The sequence below is a fragment of the Rissa tridactyla genome, chromosome 3 (assembly GCF_028500815.1).
Source record: "Rissa tridactyla isolate bRisTri1 chromosome 3, bRisTri1.patW.cur.20221130, whole genome shotgun sequence".
Taxonomy (NCBI): domain Eukaryota; kingdom Metazoa; phylum Chordata; class Aves; order Charadriiformes; family Laridae; genus Rissa; species Rissa tridactyla.
Genome location: NC_071468.1, coordinates 23,922,104 through 23,944,934, shown reverse-complemented (window position 1 = coordinate 23,944,934; position 22,831 = coordinate 23,922,104). Strand labels below are relative to the sequence as shown.

Here is a 22,831-nt window from a genome sequence, read left to right as displayed (position 1 = left end):
ATTCTCATCAATAATACAGCCCCCCAAACTGACTCAGAAGAGGGAAAAACGCCATGATTCCAATTAAAGACCATAAACTGCACGGTCTGTATTATATCTCAGGTATCCCATGAGTCTATACTCTAGAAATGCCTTTTTTCTCTGTTTGATGACAGATATGTATTAAAACGTCCTTTTGTCTACACAAACTGTTTCTTTGCCCAAGCATTTTCTTTTATGGAGGATAAATAAGCAAAATTCATATTCAGCCCAGCACCTGCTGAAGCTGTCAGCTGTAGTGTTTGTCATATTTCAATCAAAGCTGAAGCCAGCCAGTCATTTTTATACTGCACAATCCCTACATACTCCAGGACCAGAATTAATGAATTAGCTATTGATTAAATTCCACTCTAGCAAATCCACCGTGGCAAATAAATGAACTACCCGGGGCACGTGTAGGCCACGGCCAGACATGTCCGGGCAATCGATCAGTAGTTAGTATTCTTTTGGGATACAGGAACAGCTGATGATAATATGACATGTAGGAAAAGGCAGTGTAGAAACAGAGTCTTTCTGGCTGAGCAGATTATAAAGTAGGAAGGCATTTTTGATCCTTTTGCATTCATGTGTTATGACATATTTAGTCTATATGTAATAGCAGAAACATGCATAAGTGTTTGCAGTACAGACAATACAGACAGTACAGACAAAGGCATACATAAGTTAAAGCCAAGGGCAAAAAATGAGATCCTGAATTGAGTTCTTATCATCAAACAAGCTTTGACTATATCTATATGTGTGACAGAAAAATAGCAAGCTTAATTTCACCCTTATACAGAGACAAATGCTGAATTCAAGCAAAATGTAGAAAAGATAAACAGCAAACCGAAGTCCTTAAGAGACTGGAGAAGCAAATCCATTCTGTTGGCCATTTCTGAAGGCTCAGATGTGAGATTTTTGTTATTTAAAAAAAAGATATTTTTTTCTTTCTATAAAATAAATATTGCTAATGAGCATACTCCACCAGAGTGTAATAAAATCACATGAAAAATAACATACACACAGAAGGCTGTTTTATTGTTGGTGTAATTCTGAAAAATACGTTAGCAAACTTAGTTTTAGACTGTCTTTGGAATATATCAACTTCCAAAGAATCACTGTATGTGGCTCCTTCTAAGGAATGCAAATCTGATGCTCCCTTTACAACTAAGAAGTTTGCCCATGCCTGTGGATGTAGTGGATAGGCAGATTGCAAACAGCGGTTCAAGGAGACATAGATATATGCATGCCTTTTAAGATAGCTTACTAATTCTTACTGTTGTGATAGGTGACTTTTTTTTTACCCACAATTATTCTAAGCTTCCATTATCAGCATCGCATTGCTCCCTGAGCATTAATCTTCCTCTTCTTAACTGACAGCACAATGTGATAATTTTCATTCCTCTACACTTCTTCTCTTAACTACTTCCACTTATGCTTTATTTATTACCGCAGCACAGCGATACCCAAATGGGTATGTACAAGCAACCAAGGGTGAGATTTCTTCAGTTGCTCTTTTGGCCCAAAACTCCAAGACTAAAAATAACAACCATGAAAAATGTTTTCAAAGTGTATACTGAATTCTTTCATGCACCTTATTCAATTGAGAGAACACAACCTTACATTCTGGTCCCCATTTCAGACACAAATCGCTCTGATACATGAAAGCCATCTATAGCATAGTACCTCGAGCCAATTATGTGAATAACGGGTGCTGACAGCTGCTTTGGCTCATCTTCCACAGTTGTAATCTGGGTCCCATTGCTTCTCACACAGGCATACACTGTGCAGGCTTCAATCTGATGAAGAAGAACACGAGTTTCACATACTCAGCTGCAGAAATTATTCAGCTCTGCTACTTGTTTAGACTTCTCTCTTCACCCGAGATTTTATTCTTTTCTATTTAACAGATTCCACACAGCCAGGAAAACACCGCAGCTTTGAGATAAGTGTATCTACCAGAGATATACCGCGCTGTATCGCATTTTCCCACACCATTTTCAAAAAGAGGCTATATGCTGCCCTCTGGCACTAATTGCTGTTCTCTATTAAATTATCACCAACAGAGTTGCAGTGAATTTGTTTTTCTGTATGTATATGTAGAATCTGTTACACGGCACTGAAAAAAACATACCCTGATTTGGGGCTTTAGGTAAGTTTTCTACCGCTATCATATATTCTGACATAAAAATAAGGATAATTTTTCCTTAGTATTTTCTATTCCTTCATGTCTATTCTGGAAAATTAAAAGTGGAAAATGCAAATAGGAACCATACACTTTTTTATGAAAAAATGCCGCACAAACAAAAACTTATTCCTTCAATTCTTGGGATTAAACACAGAGGGAAAGTGAAATAGCTGGTGAAGGATGGCAACATTGCTTCTGTATTGCCAACAGAGAAGTTACTCCAAATAAAAGAGCACAAAAATTTAAAGATATTGCAGGAAGATTACCAGTGAGATGCACATGCATCCAAGATTATATTGTTTCCAGGACAAGAAGAAAAAGAAGAAGAGAAAAAAAAAATTAAAACCAGTTTATTTTGGTTTTACCTATCACCTTGATGCAAATATAAGTCCAGTATAAAGACTAGGAAAGCAGAAGAGAAGAATAATTAACATCTCAAGCAACAGAAGGTGGCCTGGGTAAATTAATATAGAGAGTCTATAAGTGAGGCAGTACACTGAATTTGCATTGTTATTGAGAAAAGACAAATGTGTTTCCAAGCAGCATTCAGAAAGTCATATGTGTATTCATGGATGGAGGTTTGCTGTTTCAGAGGGGCTGGAACACAGAAATCTGTTACGGTATGCCTGTCTGTGATGTTTATTTATGGCATGTAGTAACTGGATGCAAATTTTCTGAACAAAGTATACACGGTACTACTAAGTCCTTCTCAGATATATATAATGCAAACCAAACCTGAACAAAATAGACAGGTATAGTTACAAGTAAGTGCCGAACTGCATTTCTTGAATATATTAATACAACTTAAGGAAAGAAAGATTTATTTTTTTTTATTCTGCACACAGTATTTTCCCTTTCATTAGAGATATGAATAGAGAGGCAAAGGTAGAGACAGAGAAAGGGAAAAGCAAAGAAAAAATATTGTACTTATTAACAGCATAGAAACTACTACTGTGATTTCAGAGATCAGCTCTGCTTCCTTCTCAGAAGGGTAAGGACAAAAAAAATGATAAAAGGATGACAAATGCAATATCATTATTTCTCTGTGCTGATATATTATGCATGCCTGATGTTTCTAAAACAATTGCAATTTTCTTTTAATGAGCAGGAGTAGAATCTTTGGCTCTTTGTAATATATGTTGGGGCTTTGCTAATGTTGTATCACGAAGCATTTAGGGGAAAGTAAATGGAGTTTTGATGGTTTGAAAAAAGATAATGGAAATTTGTATTATGAAAAGTGTACACAGAGCTAAAATAGGCTGAAAATAAATTTATGCCTTGTATGTATATGCACACAAACATCAGTGCAAATATATGCCCATGTATGTAAAGAAATTCATGAAACAACATTCCACTTAAAAATACACACATTTTATGCAAAATTAGAGTATATTGCGCAACGCAGAAAAGATATTCTAACCTGTATATCATATACAGTGAACGGAGACAAATCTGCTAAAAGAAAGGACCCCGGCTCGTTCATTCTAGTCTTGTACTGCTTATTATTTACATAGATGGAGTATTCTGTGACAACACCATTTGGGTTTGAAGGCGATGTCCAGATGACACGTACAGCTGTACTGTTGATGATGACAACCTCTGGAGGGAACATGCCCTCAGGCTCTAGAAATAAAGGAAGAAACTGAATAAACTCCAGCTGTCTCTGCAAAAGCACTTGTTTAACCAAATGCAGATTAGTATTTAGGTTTAGCAAAGGGTTCACTGCTTATCTGCCTTCCTCTGATGAAGTTATCACAGTCTGTAGTCTTCTGTAAATTGGCTTATTATACTCTCAGTTAGAAACCATGAGAGCTGACGGTAAAATGCTTTATACCAGCAACATAGTGTCAATCATCAGTAGTATGTGGCCAGTGAGATATGATGATAAATTATTCACCCATCTGCACTGCCAACACACAAACATTATTTTTATGTCTCCCCAATCCTAATCCTTCCAAAAAAATAGAGAAAACCAGAGCATTTTGCTTTTAAAGCAAAACCTGAGACCAAAACACCTTATGTCCAGTGGAACGTGATGTTATCAGCCTCATAGCTGAAGCACTACGAAGCAATATGCAATATTGTCATTATGTAAATGGTTTTGAATGTTGATTACTATAGGTAATGATGAAGTCTAACACTTATTAAAAAAAAAAAAAAAAAACACAACACCTTCCTTAGCGTTAAATTACATAATTATCTAAGCATGTCAGAAATAACCATGCAAAGACCTATTTTTATCATAAGAACCCATCTTTACCAGTTGAAAAATTGTCCTTGCGATTGATTCTATTTTATAAACAAAAGGTGCTGACCTTTGGCATCAGAAAGGAAATGGAATCCTCACTTAAAGTGCTTTGCTAATGACCTGGAACACTTGCTTCTGAGGTAATGATATTATAATGTTTATAATGAGACTTTATAAAGCAAAAAGATTAGAAAGACCATTCTAAATACATTTCCGATTCACAATTATTTTTATTTTATTCCTCCCCCCGCACTTGCCCACTGGCATAGAAATGACTCATAAAGAATTTTCTTTGAGGCTGAACTTACACCTAGAGTTTCTGGTGACTCAGGAAAGGTCCTGTGTATGACTGTCATGTCAAAAGCATGAATCGCTTCACAGAGCAAATCTTTTAAAAAACCCCTTAATTGTTTCTAAATTCCACCATTTATTGATATGAACTCAGTTCCAAACTTAGTGCACAGCTAGGAGTATGCAGGAGAAGATAAGAACAAACTGGGTTAATATCTGCTATTAGAGCTTTTGCTTCTGTCTCAGTGGGACCGTTTATTGATCTACCACATGATGACAACCAGCACTTAAGCATTTTAGCGTTTTAGCCCTTTTTCCTTTTATACCGGAAATTTTATAATGGAAGGATGACTGATCTCAACCCTAACAAAAATCAATCAATTTCATTCTCAGATTTTAAGCCAAGCCGCATTCACTGCTAACCAACCTCCATCTGAGGTAGTCACGTGCACAACTTCGCTGTTGATGCTGTGGACTCCATTAAAAACTTGAAAAAATATCTGATACTCTGTGTTGGGCTGCAAATCGCCTATGACAATAGAGTTTACATCAGCCTGGATCCTCAGAGATCTTCTATCATCAGTAGAATTCAAGAAGAGGGTGTAATACGCAACATCTCCTTGCAAATCTTGCAGTGCTACGAAAAGAAAGGAAAAACATTGGGAGATCAAGTGGGAAACGTTCACTCAGCAAGTTTCTTATCAACAACAATTATTGTGAAGACAAAAGCAAATTTTGTTCACACCCCGTTATTTAAAATGAAACAAAGATTCCATCAAGTGCCTTCAATTTCACCCTTATAAGCAGAGATGCAGACTGCTCTTCCAAACTTGTCAAAATAATTAACAGTTCTCCTATCTAATACTGGAGAAGGATTTCTTTCTCTAGACATCCCCATGATGACAATGGAATCTGCGAAGTAAACAAATTAATGGGTGACACCCGCTGCTAGCAGTAGTGCATGGACCTTGCAGCTTGCCACTGCGAAAGGATGGCTTTCACCCAGACAGGAGGAAGAAGCAAAGCAGCAAATCAGATTGCTCTATGGCACTAGTTGAAGATGGATACCTCAAAGATTTTTTTCCTTATTGCTCCTTCCCTTCAAAAAACACATCCCTACCCCATCCCCATTCCTGTGTTAGTCCCCTAGCCATGAATAAGGGGCAAGTGCCTATATCTTAAATTATAGTTACATCCAACTTTACACAGGTGACCTTTTGGCCATAGTGAAAATTAAAATCTACGGGTTATTATTTTAGAGCAAGTGTGATAGCATCATACACATATAAAGCTGTGATACGCTCAGAAGCATTATATTTACAGGGGAAAAAATCAGCTCCTCACATTTCTTCCTAAAATATGTTTTACCCAGCACTAGCTTCCCCAGTGAAAGGAAGCAAAAAAACCAGTATGATTTTCTGTCTACACAGGGAAGGACATTCATTGGTCTGAGCTGGCAAATAAACAAGGATTTCAGGTAAGCCTTGCTTCTCTATTTTAGGGACTCGGATATAGTCTGTTATCTTATCTGTCCTTTGTCAAACAGTTGAAGTTCAGATCTGATGAAATGCGACAGTGTTTCCAGTAGGCGCCAAGATTAAAAGAATAATTATGACAAAAACTTTAAGCACTGATACATACTGCTTTAGATGACACATTGTACCACTGAACAGGACTCAGTTGACTGGGAAATAGCATTGATAAAAGCCAAAAGCATATTTTCAGATTTAATAGTACACAGTTTTGTCATAGAAATTCTTAATCAAGAGTGATATGTTATTTTTATTTTAAGTGGTACAGATACAAGTCCTAAATCCTTAGCAGTCAGAAACCTTCGGTAGGTTTTCCAGAAAAAGAAAATTAGGAAGGTAACTTACATTAAGGACTACCAAGTTCCCAAAGAAAACATGCAAATAATTAAAAAACTAATATTATGAAAAAATGAAACGTGTATACAAAATAATTAACATGCTTATTGCAACGTAAGAAGTAGTAGAATATGATAAGGTCTTCAAATAACAAATGGCCCTGTCTTCGTGTTTAACCTTTGCATTCACAAACATATATGAAGAAAATTTCTAAGGTATGAATGAAAATAAAACCAGATTGCATTACTCACATCTAGAAGGTCAGGGGGTTAGATTACTAAGGTAATGAAACTTCAGCGAGCTGCTTCAGATCTATTACATTTGTCAGGTTTTATAAGTATGCTTACTTCAGGCATGCAATTATAAAATAGAGTGACTACATTTGGTGCAATTCAGCACCCAGTCCTTATAAAATCATTTGCATGCAAGTCATGAAAAAATTCCCCACTGCTGTATTAGCAAACCAACTAGAGAAATTGGCTAAATTCTTTTTAAGGAGCAGAACAAAAAGAGAGAGAAAGGGAATCCTCTCATCCTGAAGGAGTGTATACGTAAATTTTCCTACAAAAAGATGAAATATACCACAAAGACAAGAGGATTTTGTGTACTACTACTTTATAGATTTCTCATGAGTTTGCATTAACTATTTCTTCACTTTCACTATTCTCATTCTGCAGAAATAGCATATAATAAATACAAACATGACTGAGAAATAGCAAAATGTGCACTTTTTTTCCCCCCCTATTTCTTTCTGTTCCTTTCAAGGACACTTAGGTATATTATAAATCAAGACAAAGACTGTGTTTCCTATGAGAGCAAGGCAGACCAACATAAGTGATGACAGGTTAACATCTAGTTACTGGAATAAATACTAAGCACACTTACTTGGTTTGGACCATTCCACGTCTACAGCAGTATGATTAACAGTACGTGCAATGAGGATACTTCCTTTCTTTGGTAATCCCGCTAATGTAGTAGCTATCACTTCTTCACTTGATGTATATCCTACCTCGTTGTGCACTATGAGCTTGTACTCGTATGTTGTGTACCTAAGACATTTTAAAAATAATTAAATGGAACAAAAAAATGCAGACGTAGAAAACATTTGCTGTAAACCTTCTGCCTGTGCCAAAGTTTTGCTATGTCTTCCCTACCTCTCCAACAAGTGCAGCTGCATGGTTTGCACCAATGAAGACTCTATAAAGAGGTGTCTATTTTTTGGAAATAATTCAGCACCATTAACATGGTAACAAAAATAAAACAGATTATTTCCCTTCTTCATAGTCGTAGCTTCTGAGGTGTTGAGAGATTATAGCTCAATTCAATATGTAATTACAGCAGTGGCAACCTGCCAAAATTTGGATCAGAATTTAATCAAATGAGGCTTTTTTCCTCTTTTGGGAAACCCATTGATTTTAACTTGCAGAGTCTCATTTGTAAAAGTGATTCACCACACAGCCAGGACTCTCCACTATGAAAACATTAAAAAAAAAAAGTGCCTAGGAATGCAAACTCATTTAATAAAGTAATTTTCTTCAGAGCTGTGTATATTCAACTTACACAGTTTTATTAAATACTTCATCTGTATTTAGTAAACCAAATGACTGTCACTCCATAATTTCTTCTCTACATCAAATGACATATTAATGTATTTTAAGTGGGATTTCATAATCTCAACATTAATTCCATCATAAAAAGCGCCCCCCTAAAACTGCACAATCACAGAAACACAGGATCATCTTGTTCAAATTCTCAATGAAGCTGCAGCACTTTGGGATAACTGTCTACAAAGTCAATAAAGAAACAGACAGTTAACGCCTAATATTTAGAGATTTCTCTAGAAAACGAAAAATCACTCACATAGTACACTTACCTTTTTTTTTTTTAAGGCTTTGCTCTAGGACCCTATATTATGCAACCATGCAGTCTGATTTTCAAAAGAGCTAAGCTTTATCAGTGCCACTAAGAAGAAAACAAACTAATGGGAGCTCACTAGCTACAACTGTAATGATAAGCATGGTAGAAGAACAGTGACAATAGACATAACACATATTTCCCTCTCTGCGCTTTCTGTTGCTTGCAAACACTTAGTATTCTCTTGGACATTGTAGCACAGGTGCAAACAAAGATGAATGGAATCTATTTAACAACGAGAATCTGAGATTCATTATGGTTTAAGAAAGAAATGGACACTTGGGCGGGATTGGGTAAAAGAACAGCTCCGTGATCACTTACTGCAATGGATGAAAATGAGCAATGACTTTTAGCAAGTAGGCAGTGACAAGCCAGAGGCAGGAGCCCTTGGCTTGGTTTGGTGTATACAACAGTCTGGAGCAGAGGTCACATTCTGCTGGTTCACATAATGCTCAGGAGGGATGCTCACAAAACTTGTACTTTTATCAAAGTAGAAGCAATGTAAAGATATATGATCAGCAATGACTGACATGCAGTCCTCATAAAGCACGTCAGCACGCAAGCAGAGAACACACACATCCTAAAGCCATCCAGGAATGTTTTTGCAAGACTTTACCTAAAAAACCCCAATTCAGAATCCACGTTCAATCTTCTCAACACGTGTGTGTTTCCTTGCCTTAAGGGTGGTAGGCTTGACTTCGAGGTTCAGAAACTAAGGCTGATCAAGAGCAAATGCCTTCCTCTATACCACACAGTAAGTCTGTAACTTACTGAAAAACAGAACCCACCCTCCATTTCCCACTTTTAACTATAATGAAGCTGACACAAAGCTGCCCTTAAATCAGATCTGCTGAGAGTGCAATAAATACTCTTCTTGCCTTTGGAGATAGTAAAGCAATTGTTAATTTGCATTTTAAAACCAGGTAAGAAAAACAATGCCGAAACCAAGTTTCAAATGTTTCCCAGCTAGGAATTCTCAAACGTTCATTCTGCCTGTGCCATGACTTTGCCGACACACAAATCTAGAGCATATGTACATAATCTAAATGGTTTGATTGTATGAGCGTATCAATGCTAAAATTTCACAAGATCTTTATTTTTTATTTTTTTTCAGAGCAAAACAATATATGAGTCAAGAATGACAGACTAATAATAAATCCCCTGCATATTAGAATGATTAATACCAAAGATGCTGACAAAAACTATTTCATTACATAATTAATATGTTCACTACATAAAGACACAAGAAATACTTTGAACTATTAAACAGACACTATACAAAATGCCAGCATTTGTTTTTATAGTTTTTGTAATCTCACCTGCTAAGACCCTTATCTTCATAAAACCACTGAGTTCCTGAGTAAATATTGTGCCACAGATTTAAATCTTCAGGGGGATTTGATGCAAGTGGTTGCTGGATTTTACGTCTCAGGAGCTCATATCTAACACAAAAGACAAGCAGAACACCAGGATTATCTCAACTAATGTTATTACACAGAAAAAAAAAATCCATTTTTTTTAAAAAGCCACACATTATTTTGTTTTTACAGCTGTAAACTTTCTGAGATAAACATTCTTTTTAATGTTTCATGATTTAAAACATTCAATTACTTAAAAAAACTACTTTCAAAGTGGAAAATTAAGCACTTCCATTTGAAAGAATGTGTTTATTTAATTATTTACAGATTTTAAACTTGTGGAAACACTATGAAGATCAAGTTCAAATAGCCCAGTAACAGTGTCTCATACAGACTTGACTGATGCCATCTGATGTGCACAGACTGCTACAGAATATGAAATGACAATGTGTTCCTCTCGCAAATGTGCTGAAATATAGAGCATTGCTATTACTATTTTACTGGTAATAGCAACTTCAGTGCGCATTTGTGTTTAACGTGTGTTTGCAAATCACCACTGTGTAAAATACAAGTGTCAAACAGGTGTAGAATGAGTTAACTGTTCCATATTAGACCTTAGCAAGGCACTATTGTACTTGGGTAGACATTTGTGATATGAGCTTGAAAGACCAAACTATTTCATCCTGGTTTAAATTGGTATCCAAAGCTGTATTCCTGTCTCTGTTCCTGCTTCAGCAGGTCAGCTGAAGCTCATCTTTCATCAGGTATGCCATGAGACCGCCTCATTCAGACAACTTGCCTTCCACCCATTCTGCATCACTCTTCATAATCTTTTACACAAAACCTTAATGGAATTTATCAAAGATTAAATCACTTTGTATCTACACAAACTAAAGGGGATAACATATCCATCATTCTACAGATTACACAAAAAACTATACTCTCAATGAAAAAAAATTATACAGAGTTGTTCAAAATCTTCAGGAATATTATTCTTTATTACATTTCACAGGAGTTCTTTAATAGAGCTTTTGTTTCAGTTTGATGGTTCTTTTCTAAGGCACCAGATGTTTGCACACTTCCTACCAGTTACAAAACCACCCTGGAATTGCTTTCAATGGTGACCTGCAGTTTCAATGAAACTATAGTTGCAATAGTGTTCCACTGATACCCAGCAAAGCAGGGCCATGTACAGATATATATTTATTTAAAAACGCAAATAGATTCTCTGAAGCGCTGAGGTGCTGTGTAACGTCCTTTCCTTGCCGCCCATTTTGGAAAGTTGCTACTGTTAAATTCCAGCCACAAGCATTTGGATACTCAGGCAGACTCTCCATACTCTACCATAAAGACTCTCACTTTAAGCACTTATTTGTGAAAATGATTCCTTCTGTGTTTAAGCATTCTGCAGAATGCCTTTGTGTAGGTCACCACCCCATTGCAACGATCTTTCTGACCACCGGTTTCAGGCATAATCTGACACTTAACTTTCTCAGGTTAAGATCATCTCCAGCCTGATGGGGAAACACTGGACAATGCCATTCCAGATCTGAGGCCCTGAATTAAGAGGGTATTTAATAGGTACTGCATACAGTGATTTTGCATTGCTTCAGCACCAGAAATCAACTAAGAAGCTCTTTTGCAAGAGAGCTGGGACTTCCTATGCTCCATTGCAGCTACGATGTACGTGCATGACTTCCAAAAATTTTTGCCCTTGAGTTTGGGGAATAATCCCCAACGGTACAAACAAGTGTTGTGCCACTGACCTTAGTGATGCCAAACCAAATTACTGCAGAAGCTGGGAGTATAACCTCAGAAATTAAATAGTAAAAACTAATTAAACTCCAACTCTATCAAAACATCCAGATGACTTTATACCCCAAGAACATCTCTCACATGAGTGGTTCATCAGTGTCAACAGAACTCAAAGATAGATCATTACGGTTTTATTAGGAACAGCCCTGGCATATTCTGTGCAATATATCTCATAGACAAGTCATGAAAAACATCAAAATCTTTTAGAACGCTGAATGGTGATCATGTGTAAATCACCCCCACTGGCAGCTGCTGCTGCTACTCTGCTTGCTGCAGACTTCTTGCTCCATCATGCTGTACAGAGCAGCTGCTTCAGTGGTTGTTCTTGTTGAGGGCAGCATGGCACACCATGAAGGAAATGAAGTCTGCAGATGTAGGTTGTGCTGAATTGCTTCAATAATCTGTGGTAAAATGGTCATGTTGTTAACCCCAGAATAACAGAGACTGCTTTTCAAAAACTTCAAATTTTGCTGTAGAGCAATCATCATTTCATTCAGTTGTAGTGTGCTCTAATTAAGCCTGAAGAAAAAGTCAAGCTACTGTGCTGTAATAACATACGCAACTGAAACGGCATTACATGGTAATTATTGAACCCATCAGTGCACCTAGAAGAGAGCTACTAACCAGAACATATGGAGTACAGAGATAAAATTCCATGCACAATGTTTCCCAATATTTTAAAGCACCAGAATGAAAGATTTGTTTGATATTTTTTTATTGTGTATATATAAAGATATACAAATCTTCATGCACGCTAATACATATTTTTTTTCTGTATAAACACACACACTCAGTAATCAATTGACTCAAGTCATGATCGCCCATCCCGTTGCTCTAGACAAATGTCAGAAGAGATGCCTTTCTCTAGGTCCCGTGATGAAATCCTGCACTTCCCTGCATTTCCCATTTTTGGCTCTGCCATCAAACTTGTAGCATTTTAACTTCCATTTTTCTCATGCACTCTCTCATTACCAATTTATTAATCAATTAAGTTTTGAAGCTTGTTTCATGTCATCACACTACCACAGTCACTTTCTCTTTATGTAGAATAACCCCCACAGAGTATTGAGAATATTGGATGTGTTAAATATTTATGTTCACAGAGATCTCATACTTTTCTTGTAATTTTGTTGGTGGACCATGTTGCCTGAACTGACCACCAAAATGTGGCTGATGGTGCAGCCCAAACCAGTTATGACTTTGCAAATACCCTGTGCTTGCACCTTCTGGCTCTTCAGACAGCACTGATCTCAAAGACCCTTCCTGAATGTGTTCTGCAAAGTAAATTCCGCACTACAGACACCACATTTGCTTTAAATAATCCAGACTCCTCTTAAGTTCAAAACAATTCAAAGCTCACCCTGCTATCTGCTTCTAGACATATCCACCTTCCATGAGTTCACTCATGGACTCCTGAACCCTGAAGAGGAACTTCAAAAGGTCAGAAATTAAGATATCACATCGCAAAATTTGCATCACCCAGAATTTTCTGAGTGAGATTTAGGTAAGGAGGAGAAAGCTGCCATCTCAGTTGCAACTAAAAGCTTACCTCAGATGAGGACCATTCGGCCTTAGTGGTGGTTGCCAAGAAATGGCAATAAAGGACTCGCTGATTGGAGTCACAGACAACGGACTAACGCTCTGAGGCACTGTTGAAGGTGTAGTCACGCTGGTAGGCAAACTCTCCGTGCAGCCTCCTAGAAAGCCGTTGCCTCCAGAACAAGCTATTACAGTGACTGAGTAGTTCGTATAGGGTATAAGATTGGTCACCAAATGACTTAGCATTGATGAAGTATTCCCAGTAATGACAATTCGTGGATCAGGCATGCGAATCTCATAGTTAAGGATTTCACCATTCTGTATCAGAGGAGGTTTCCATGAGACCTGAAGGAGGAGAAAAAAAAATATTAAAATAACAGAAGTCATTCAGTCAGAATGCAGAAATACAGACACAACATGCTACAAATGGACATAAGTGTGATCTCAAGATGTGCTTTTCTTTTTTCATCAAGACAGACTTTGTGTATAACCTTCCCCAGGCAACCGAAATTTGATTTTTAAAGGTGCATCAGTTAGAAATCTAACCCCCTTTAATTTTAGTAAGGGTTACAGTAACAGTTGTAGCCATTGAAAAATCTACTATTTAGCTTCACTAGTAAAATGTGAATGCTCCACTTCACTCAAAATTCTGTGAGATGTTCAGATGTATTAGCAAAAGTACACTAATTATTGTAAGTATCACTAACTGTCATTTATTTTCTTATGGTGTATTGCCTGGTGTGCTCATTTATTAGTGTCAGAGCAAAAAGAAATTTTATTTTGTATTTGCACAACTTTCAGAAATCTGTAACTGCCTTAGCTCCTATGAGAAACGAGATTTGTCCGCAGTCTCTGTGCGCCGAAATATGCAGGTTTTCCCTTTTATTTTCAGTAATAAATGACACTGGTAAGTATCAGACAAAAAACAGACACAATTTGCCATTTTTAGCATTATAAAATTATGCTGAGAAAACTCTATCACAAAAAAAAATGGAAATTACATAGATAATTCATGTTATATATATATATGTACATACACATACTGCTACACTTTCTGTGGGTTTACTCGTACTAAACTGAGGTTTGGTGTTGGGGTTTTTTTAAGTTTTTCTTTTTTAACGTATATTATTCTATACAGTTATTCTTACCAGCTCCAGTGAGGAATCACACTCAAATCATTGTACCATAAAATGCAAGGTTGTTCTCAATTCCGTTTTAAGGCTTTTTGCCATGGTATCATGACAGAGGGGATTTTAGACTGACACAACGAGGACATGTAACTATATTAAGAATCTCAAAGTTTCATAAAGGTAGTATAAGAGCATTTATCAATCCTTCCTCCCCTAGAAGTCCCAGTGTACGAAATATACCAGCTTTGTTTTGCTTATCGCCGGGACTGTTTTCCTTGCCATTGACCCGTTCATCTATAACAATCGCAGTCTCTTTTCCTCCCAGGCATGGGATAATTAAGGATTGAATCCAACATTGCAAAGAACACAGAAAAAGAGGAAAACCTAGATGAAGGTATGTGCTGAATAAAATGAACAAAGATAATATTGAAGTGTTAAATAGCAATACCAAGATACTTCAGTTTAAGTTGGACTTTTTCCTTAATTCTCTCCAGCCTCAGAAGTCAGTATCTTTAAAAAGGTATACGCACAATTACACATGGCCATGGAAACAGAGAAGCTTGATTTATAAAATGATTTTTAAAGGACCCTTGGGGATTAGGAAATGTTATATCTTAGGTACAGAAGGACCTCTTAGACTGTTAGACTTGTAAGAAACCTGGCAGCAAAGTACTGGAGAAAGCTGACGGATTTTGATAACAGAATCTGGAATACTATTAAACAGAGAATTAGAAACAGGGTGATCTTGAGTAAAGACAGCACAAACAAGATTATTAGTGCCCACATAGGAAAGGCTTAGTTCTGGCTAATTATCAAATGCTGTATTCAGATTTCTGTTACTTCTGGTCCCAAATCATGACCAAAGAAATAAAAAAAATACTATTGATAAAACAATGTAAAATTTCACAGAACGTAGGAATCGATTCTGCACCATTCTCACAGCCATTGAGCAAAACTCTCATTTTGAAATAGTTCATGTGATCTAGCCAGAAGCTTAGGAAGCATTAGAAGAATAGATGATTAGCATAAACAATAGAAAATGTCGTTTTCAAGTGCAGGTAAAAAGCATTCAGGTCAGTGAACTTCAGGTGAAATTTCAAATCCCAGTGCTTTTTGTTGCTACCACTGCATACACCGGATGCATTGTCTGTGTCACAGAAAGAGGGGAATGTGCATGGTTCACTTTTATTTTCAGGGATGTATCTTTGAAGTTGCTGTAAGAAGCACAGAAGATTTTAAAGTCTGACACACTACAGCAAAACACCCATTTGCAACCATGATTATGTTATAATTTTTTAAGGTGTAGCAACTATCCTGAAATTCTGCCTCCGTGAAGTGTGACTAAAGATAATATATTCAAGGTCTTTTTTAGGAATATTAATAAAGTAGAACTGACATTATCAGAGAAAAAAACCCCTCTTACTTGTTGCTTAATGCAAGGTGGCTTCTACTAAAAGAACTATATGTCAAATGCTTTGGAAGATTCCTGGTACTACCCTCTCAGAAGAGAAAATTGTCTAAAAATGTTCACCTTGTACCAAACCAAATCTTGTTTATTTCCTGGAAGAGAGGAGGAATTATTTTTTAATTACATTACATTTTAGATGCCTAACTTTTATGTCTAAAACCACAAAAGTACTCTAATAGAACTTGCACAAGATTCACCATATACTGTAACCCCTCCACGTAAAGGAACAGGTTAATAACATGGGCAGGAGAACAGACGCTGCTCCAGAACTTCAGCTCCTGGGTTTTATACAGCATGTGCACTAGCTGGTAAAACTTGAAAAAACTCCCAGGTGTTACTTCACATCATTTGCTGTGCACTAGCAGGTAAAATATCTCATATTGTACATAATATAGGTGCTTTCTAGGGCTTACACTGGGAAATTTCTCTCTCTCTTTCCCCCCCCCCCCCCAAGAGAAATGAAAACCAGGCTGAACAAAAAGAATATTCAGTCAGCAGCACAACACAGAATGCAACTTATTTTGTCTGGGCATGGATATCTCATACAAAGATAGGTGGATCAGTTAGCGCTTTTGTTAGTATTTTTTTAAACTAGATAAAGGGATGACCAAGGATACTCACAGTCACTGCTGCGTCACTTGAGCTGCTTTGAATTACACAGGTCACCTGGGAACGACAGGACATGCAGTCTCTGACAAAGCTCTCTTGTCAAGAGGCAAGGGACTGCCTGACCCATACAGTGTAAATGAAGATGATGGAGCCAGGCTGGTTAACACACATGTGGCACTACCGGACCTCTTCTCCACTTTGATGTGCCAAGGTTTGAGGTAAGAGCTTGGCAATGCATGAAAGCAGGAAAGCTCACTAGCCAGGCTGTGTTGGAAGCAGTAACAGTTTGTTCATTGATTTGAAGCTCAGCACTCAGACCATGAAAGAGGATGCCCATGAGGAAGAGAGAATAAGGTAACTACTGGGAGAGATTAACTGATTCAATGTAATGACTCTGGAAGCTGTCATTTAAAGATCAAAGCGCCTTATTTTCTCCACCACAAAATTTAAAGAGACAGAAATTAGCCATTTTCTCCCCATTAAACAGTTATAACCTTGGAAATCTTTTTCTTTTTTTTTTTTTTTTTTTTGACTGCAGTTGGAACCCTGCAATTTAATTCTGAGCTACGTGCAGAGAGGCATTGGCACATGCATAACTATTTTACTAGTTCAGGCCTGGCTTCAACAGTTAGCTTTTATATCAGAGTGTTTGGCTTCATTTTATTCTCATTTCTCCTAGCTACTGCTTGTAACATCTACAAACAGAATGTAATAAATACACTACTGAGAGCTTTTCACTGTTGGTCTCAAAGCACATTGTAAGTCTCAAATTGCAAGTATTATTATTCTAGTTTTACAGATGAAAAGACTAAATCCCAGACTAAGTCACGTATCAGAAAGAAGCAAAACTGAAAACTAAGACCAGCTACCCTAATTCTGCATTCCAGCCACTGGACTGTAGTCCTCTGCCAGTCCCCCAGCCCCCCTAAAAGTAGTTGGGAGATGAATTTCCTCATGAGTTCTTATCTGTCTTAACAGAAATTACAGTGGTATTCAATCAAGAGCCAGTATCGCACCAGAAAAGCAAATCCTGACAGAGGTCACTGATAATTATTCTCATACACTTTGCACATGAATTACATCCAACTTCAGCAAACACTACCACAGAAGAACGGCGTGATCAAGTTTGCAGCAACAGATCGCTACTACAAAAACTTCGAGAAGCACTTAGCTTGAGTAGTGGAAAACCAGAAAGAACATTTATTTGTGATCCTATACACCTACTACACTAAAGCATTTAAGCTATATCAAAGGCCGGGGGATAATGCTGATGAAACCCTGATTAGTTCACCCCACTGTATGATCTGTACCAAATGAGCAAGCTGTACAAGAAATCACAGTCCTAAAATGTGGAAAACCTCTGGTGTGCAAGTTAAGGTTGTTCCTATGGGTGTTGGAGTATCCTAAGTCACTCAAGCAGCACTTATGTGGCAAATAAACCAAGGTCTCACTGACCTTAGCAGCATTACAAGGCAATCTTCACACAAGGATTGATCGCTCCTAAGCAATTTCCCCAATGTACCGGGCATACCTGTATAAAACTGGAAGTGTAGTGAGTACAGTCCAAACTCTTTTTTTCTCCCCAGTGTGAAGTTGCTATGTGTGCTTACTGCATCTTTAGCATACAAGGCTTAGGTACCAGGGTTGTTCATATTCTCAAAATTATGTTCTTAGGTAACTGCAGTCTGAAGCATTTTGAGAATGAAATAGCAACAGGGGGTTTTAACCTGGAAGAGAGGAAGGGTCTTCACTGCCTCTACCACAGATCTCTACCACGCAGTGATCTGCAGAGGTAAAACACTGAAGGAGCACCTCTCTGTTAGTCACCGGGTTCAGTGACCACAGTTATTACCATTGCATCCAACGTTCTGTAATCATAAGCAACTTCACAGGACAGCAAACATTAACGTGTGAGACAAAAACCAACTCCAGAACATGTGCCTATAACTGTAATTCCATAGGCAGTGGAAAATGGATAAAGAAAACACCTTCCTTTTCAAGGATGATATTCAGACTGTAACTACAGGATATATTGCTTTAAATGTGTCAGTGGTATCCATTCCAGACACTGAAATCTTTCTCCCGCATATTTTAGTCCCAGCCTTTCTACAGAACGGGCATTTAGCAGTCCACTGTCCAGCTTCTGGGCTAATGAAGAACAGAAGACAACTATAAAAATAGAGCCTTGTTTATTTGTGTTTGCTCACTTGTGTATACAAATTAGTAGTAAATTTGAGAAATAGCTACTAGAAAAGTTTATCGCTCTGTAGCAATAAATGATAATCTTCTGCACAGAAAGAGTGCAGACTGCAACTCTTGAAGGTCCTGTGGACAGCAAACTGATGACATTGTTCAACCTGTAGGTGGAATACCAGCTTTCTCTGCTGCAGCTTCTTCTATACAAAGAAAAGAATGGCAGGTGAACTATAAATTAAGTGATTGTCATCTCTGAGGATAACAACAAACATGAATGACAATGGAATTAAAGAGCCTACAACCCTTCCTCCATCAGAAGAGTCATGAGGAAATGCTTACAAAAAAGAAATAATCATTAGGAAATCAATAATATGACATTAATATGCCAAAAAAGGAGTTAGAAAGAAGAATGACAGTTTAGTGCTACAGAATCACCACAGCCCTTCATTTCTAGCAAGCAACATATATAAAATATATTAAGAGAGAATTCAATGAAATCATCATAATTTTTTTATTTGCCTCATTTTTATCTAATCAAATGTCAGGAAGTTTCTGTAACTGATGTTATCATGAAGGAATAGTATGGCAGAAGAACTATATGTCAATGAGGTACTTATTTCATCCAACCAGAATGACATCATTCTCTTATAACCTAGGCACCAAAAAGAAAACAAAAATCCTTTCCCCTTCAGAGAAACACCAGGATTACACACAGCTCAGGCCAACATCCATCTTGAGAAAAAAGTTACACAAAGAATGACAGGAAATGGCTGCAGCTTCTTATCTATCAGAGGTCCAGTTGGTCACACTGGTCAGTGAGGGAGAACAACACAGGCAAACATGCATCAGCAAGTCTCCAGTTAAGCAAATAATCAGGACTACAGCTGTCTTTACCAGGTCAAAGCCCTCAAGGGAGAACCACAGCAGCGAAAGGGAAGTCTTCCTATCGAAAGTTAAACGGCCAAAGTTGGAGAATTTGCATACTACAGTTAGTTTAATTCGGCATACCCAGACACATAATGCTTTTCCTACACAAAGAAATCCTTTAAATAATTATTCTCTGTGTAAACCAGCCTCTTCCTCAACCCAGTCAACCTAGCTACATTGCCGAATGTCATATCAGTGTGAAGTGTGAGATTGAAGCAGAACAGCAATTGCAACCCTGACAAGAAAAGGAAACAATTTCTTTTATACTTCTGTACATTAGGGTATAGCAAATCTTGTGTAACAGAATAATGTTCATGGCATTGGCATATACTAAATAAACGGCTTTTGCAGTTGCTGAATACCTCCACTTCACTTTGGCATTTAATCAGCCACAAAAGCAGTTTATTGCGCAGTATACTCTGCTACCACGAACATTATCAATTCAGCAAATATTAAAAAATATCATGCAGGTGTCACAGAAATGGGTATTTTAAAAATTATCGACAGCTTTACACTTTCTGTTGCACAAAAGAAAGCAAGCTAAATGTTATGGAGAGATATCGGGCCATCCTGATTAAAATTAAATGTTAAAGGAGCACATACACATCAGAAGTGTTTATGCCAAGAGTGACCTGCTGTGCTGATATTTTCCTCCTTGCAGAGTGAAAGCTTTGGTCTATGAAAATAAGCTGTATACTCAAGTGAGTACTATCCTGGAGCACTTTGAATTCTCCACATCCTCAAATCATTTATATTGATTCTATGACTAAATAAAGGAATGGAAATATGTTTCTCTTTTTTTGTAAATTCTCTCTGTTTTCAGTAGAAGTAAATATTTGCGCTCATGGTTTAGGGATTGGTTGCACTGACAGCTGAAAGCCTCTATTGATTTGCAACCGTGGCTTGGTAAAGGAGCCTCTCGCTAATCTTTCCCACAGTGCCCTTCCAATACTTTCTGCTCTAACCTGGGAGGACAGCTCTCTCTAGGGCAAGAGGTAATTAAAATCTCCCTCCCAAAGAGACAGTTTGTTTTCCAGTCTCTGCTTAAGAGTTACCATCACAGACACTGAATGAGACGAGTGCATTGTACAGCACAGGCGGATTCCATAAATTTGATTTGCACGCTACATAGGTAATATACGCACTGCACGTGTGGGGGGCTTGATCTGTTCCGGAGGGAAAGTGTGCCTTTCTGGGACTCTTGTCAAGAGTTTAAAAGCACCAACGTAAAGCAATCTCAAACCAGATCCGTTCTATTTCAACACAGGAAAACTTTTCAATCACTAAGTGGCAAACCTTGCACAATACTTCAGAGTCGTTCTGCCTGTGAAACTAGCATATTTCTGGGGCGAAGGGACACAAGCAGTCTGCAGAGCGGCTATTCAGATCCACACCCTGGTTTGAAAGAGCAGGGCAAAAAACCCAAATGTTTTTAAAACAGGTGCTACCTTGTTCTTCTTGTATTCTCCTAGTGCAGAACATTCACATGGACCACAAGACAACCTTAGCGCCACAGCACAGCCCACTGAGTGGTCTCAGAGTCTTACTACTCTGATGTGAACTTGCCATAAAATTGAAGAGAAGGAAACATCACTACCACTAGCAAGTTAATCCATTTGACAGACCTGTAAGAAGACCAACAAGTAAGATGAAATCCCAGTCGCTTCCTCTGGTGCTCCCATTTGCAAACAAGCAGAAGGCGAGAAAACCACTGGGAGCAGCAATCATTGTCCATAATCTCTTCAGTAATCATGCACAATGAGCTCTTCTGCACCTATAACTTTATTTCAATTTTTTGAAGGTATAATAATAAATAATAATAATAATAATAATAATAATAATAGCTAAAAAAATAAATTAATCTCTCACTGTCCTGGACAAGTAGGAGAAATTTTAAGATTTTTAAGAAGTCTGAGAATCTTAGAAACCAGAAGCAAAGTAACACCTCAGCCATGGAATACCCTCTGCACGGGAACTGTACCAAGTATTCCCAACTCTCCCCCATTACGATGACTATCAAATTAAACAACACAAAGTAAAATAAAATACTAGATGAATTAGAAGAATTTATGTCCATATCAGCAAAGGATACCAATACTTTGTACAAGGAGAGAGAGAATTTTTGCTGAAGGACAGATACTTAGAAGAGAGTATATTTGGAAAGGCCTCTACCTAAGTCAGTTTTCTAAATTAAATGCTGCCACCTTTAATTATTTTGAACATTTTAACCTAAATATTTAAAATCAAGAAAAATTAATATTAAAGCTGAGTCATGGAAATAAAAACATTCAGGCTTCAGTATCTTGGACAGAAGTTAGTCTTAGCAGACCAAACAAATATGTGTCTCCAGGTGGCAAAAAACAATCCTGAGACTAAAAGAGCAGCGGTGACACAAAATATGACCACCACTCATATAGAAGGTCATACAATGTAGACATTAAAGGGCTTTAAAGAGCTTTGAATGCTAATGACAGACTGGGGAAGAAGAAGGAAAAAAGGCATTTGAACACTTTAGCAAGAAAGGAAAACAAATTTTAAAAGCATTGTCATACACTGTTAGATTGAAATTAAATTATTACAGAGTCAAGACTGCACTGACTGATTTCAGGTTTCAGAATAAATAAATAAATGATCAAACTGACTCTCAGTATTGGTAGATTACTTAGTCTTGGAGCTGAATGAGAAACAATAAAATTACAACTGAGAATACACCTCTGATCTCAAGAAAAGAGATCCAGTAAAGAATGACAAGATCTCTGATAACTCTCAGGCTTTTAAAATTAGGATTGGGTGACGACTGCACTTGGAGAACGAAAAAATATGGGTAAGATAAAATTATTATGCCCTTATCACATTAACTGAAGCATTAAAGGTTGCAGTGACTTCTTCTTTATGCTCAGAGTTGAAGCCAATGTGTAAAAGCTCATGCAATATAATGTGGACATGTGTGTAAGCTTACCATTGAACTAGGGCTACTGTTTATTCAGCATTGCTGCTTCTGGTAAATCCGTGAAAAACACTTTACTATAAATCGTGGTGGGTAGCAAGATACATCTAGAGAAGCACAGGGGTCAGAGTCCTGGAAGTAGATAGCCCAAATCTTCAATAAGCAGCCTGGGAATTCATCACAATTACTAGTGGTCGATCATTATTAATTCTTACAGTAACCCTTGTACGCCTACTAAATTCATTTGCTATTAACGTGGAGGTAACATGCAATTCTTAAGGAATTTTAATTTTAAAGGCTCACGATTTTTTTGTC

At 37.4% G+C, this 22,831-nt stretch overlaps 1 protein-coding gene across 1 annotated transcript in view; it reads right to left on the bottom strand.

Moving 5' to 3' along the window:
• USH2A (usherin) overlaps positions 1-22,831 on the bottom strand; it is a 392,064-nt gene that overhangs the window by 104,578 nt on the left and 264,655 nt on the right. The window contains exons 41-46 of the mRNA XM_054195462.1: positions 13,250-13,584; positions 9,847-9,969; positions 7,499-7,662; positions 5,173-5,382; positions 3,627-3,829; positions 1,705-1,817 (exon numbers count right to left, since the gene is read on the bottom strand). Coding sequence (XP_054051437.1) covers positions 1,705-1,817; positions 3,627-3,829; positions 5,173-5,382; positions 7,499-7,662; positions 9,847-9,969; positions 13,250-13,584 — 1,148 coding nt within the window. The remainder of the gene's footprint in view (positions 1-1,704; positions 1,818-3,626; positions 3,830-5,172; positions 5,383-7,498; positions 7,663-9,846; positions 9,970-13,249; positions 13,585-22,831) is intronic.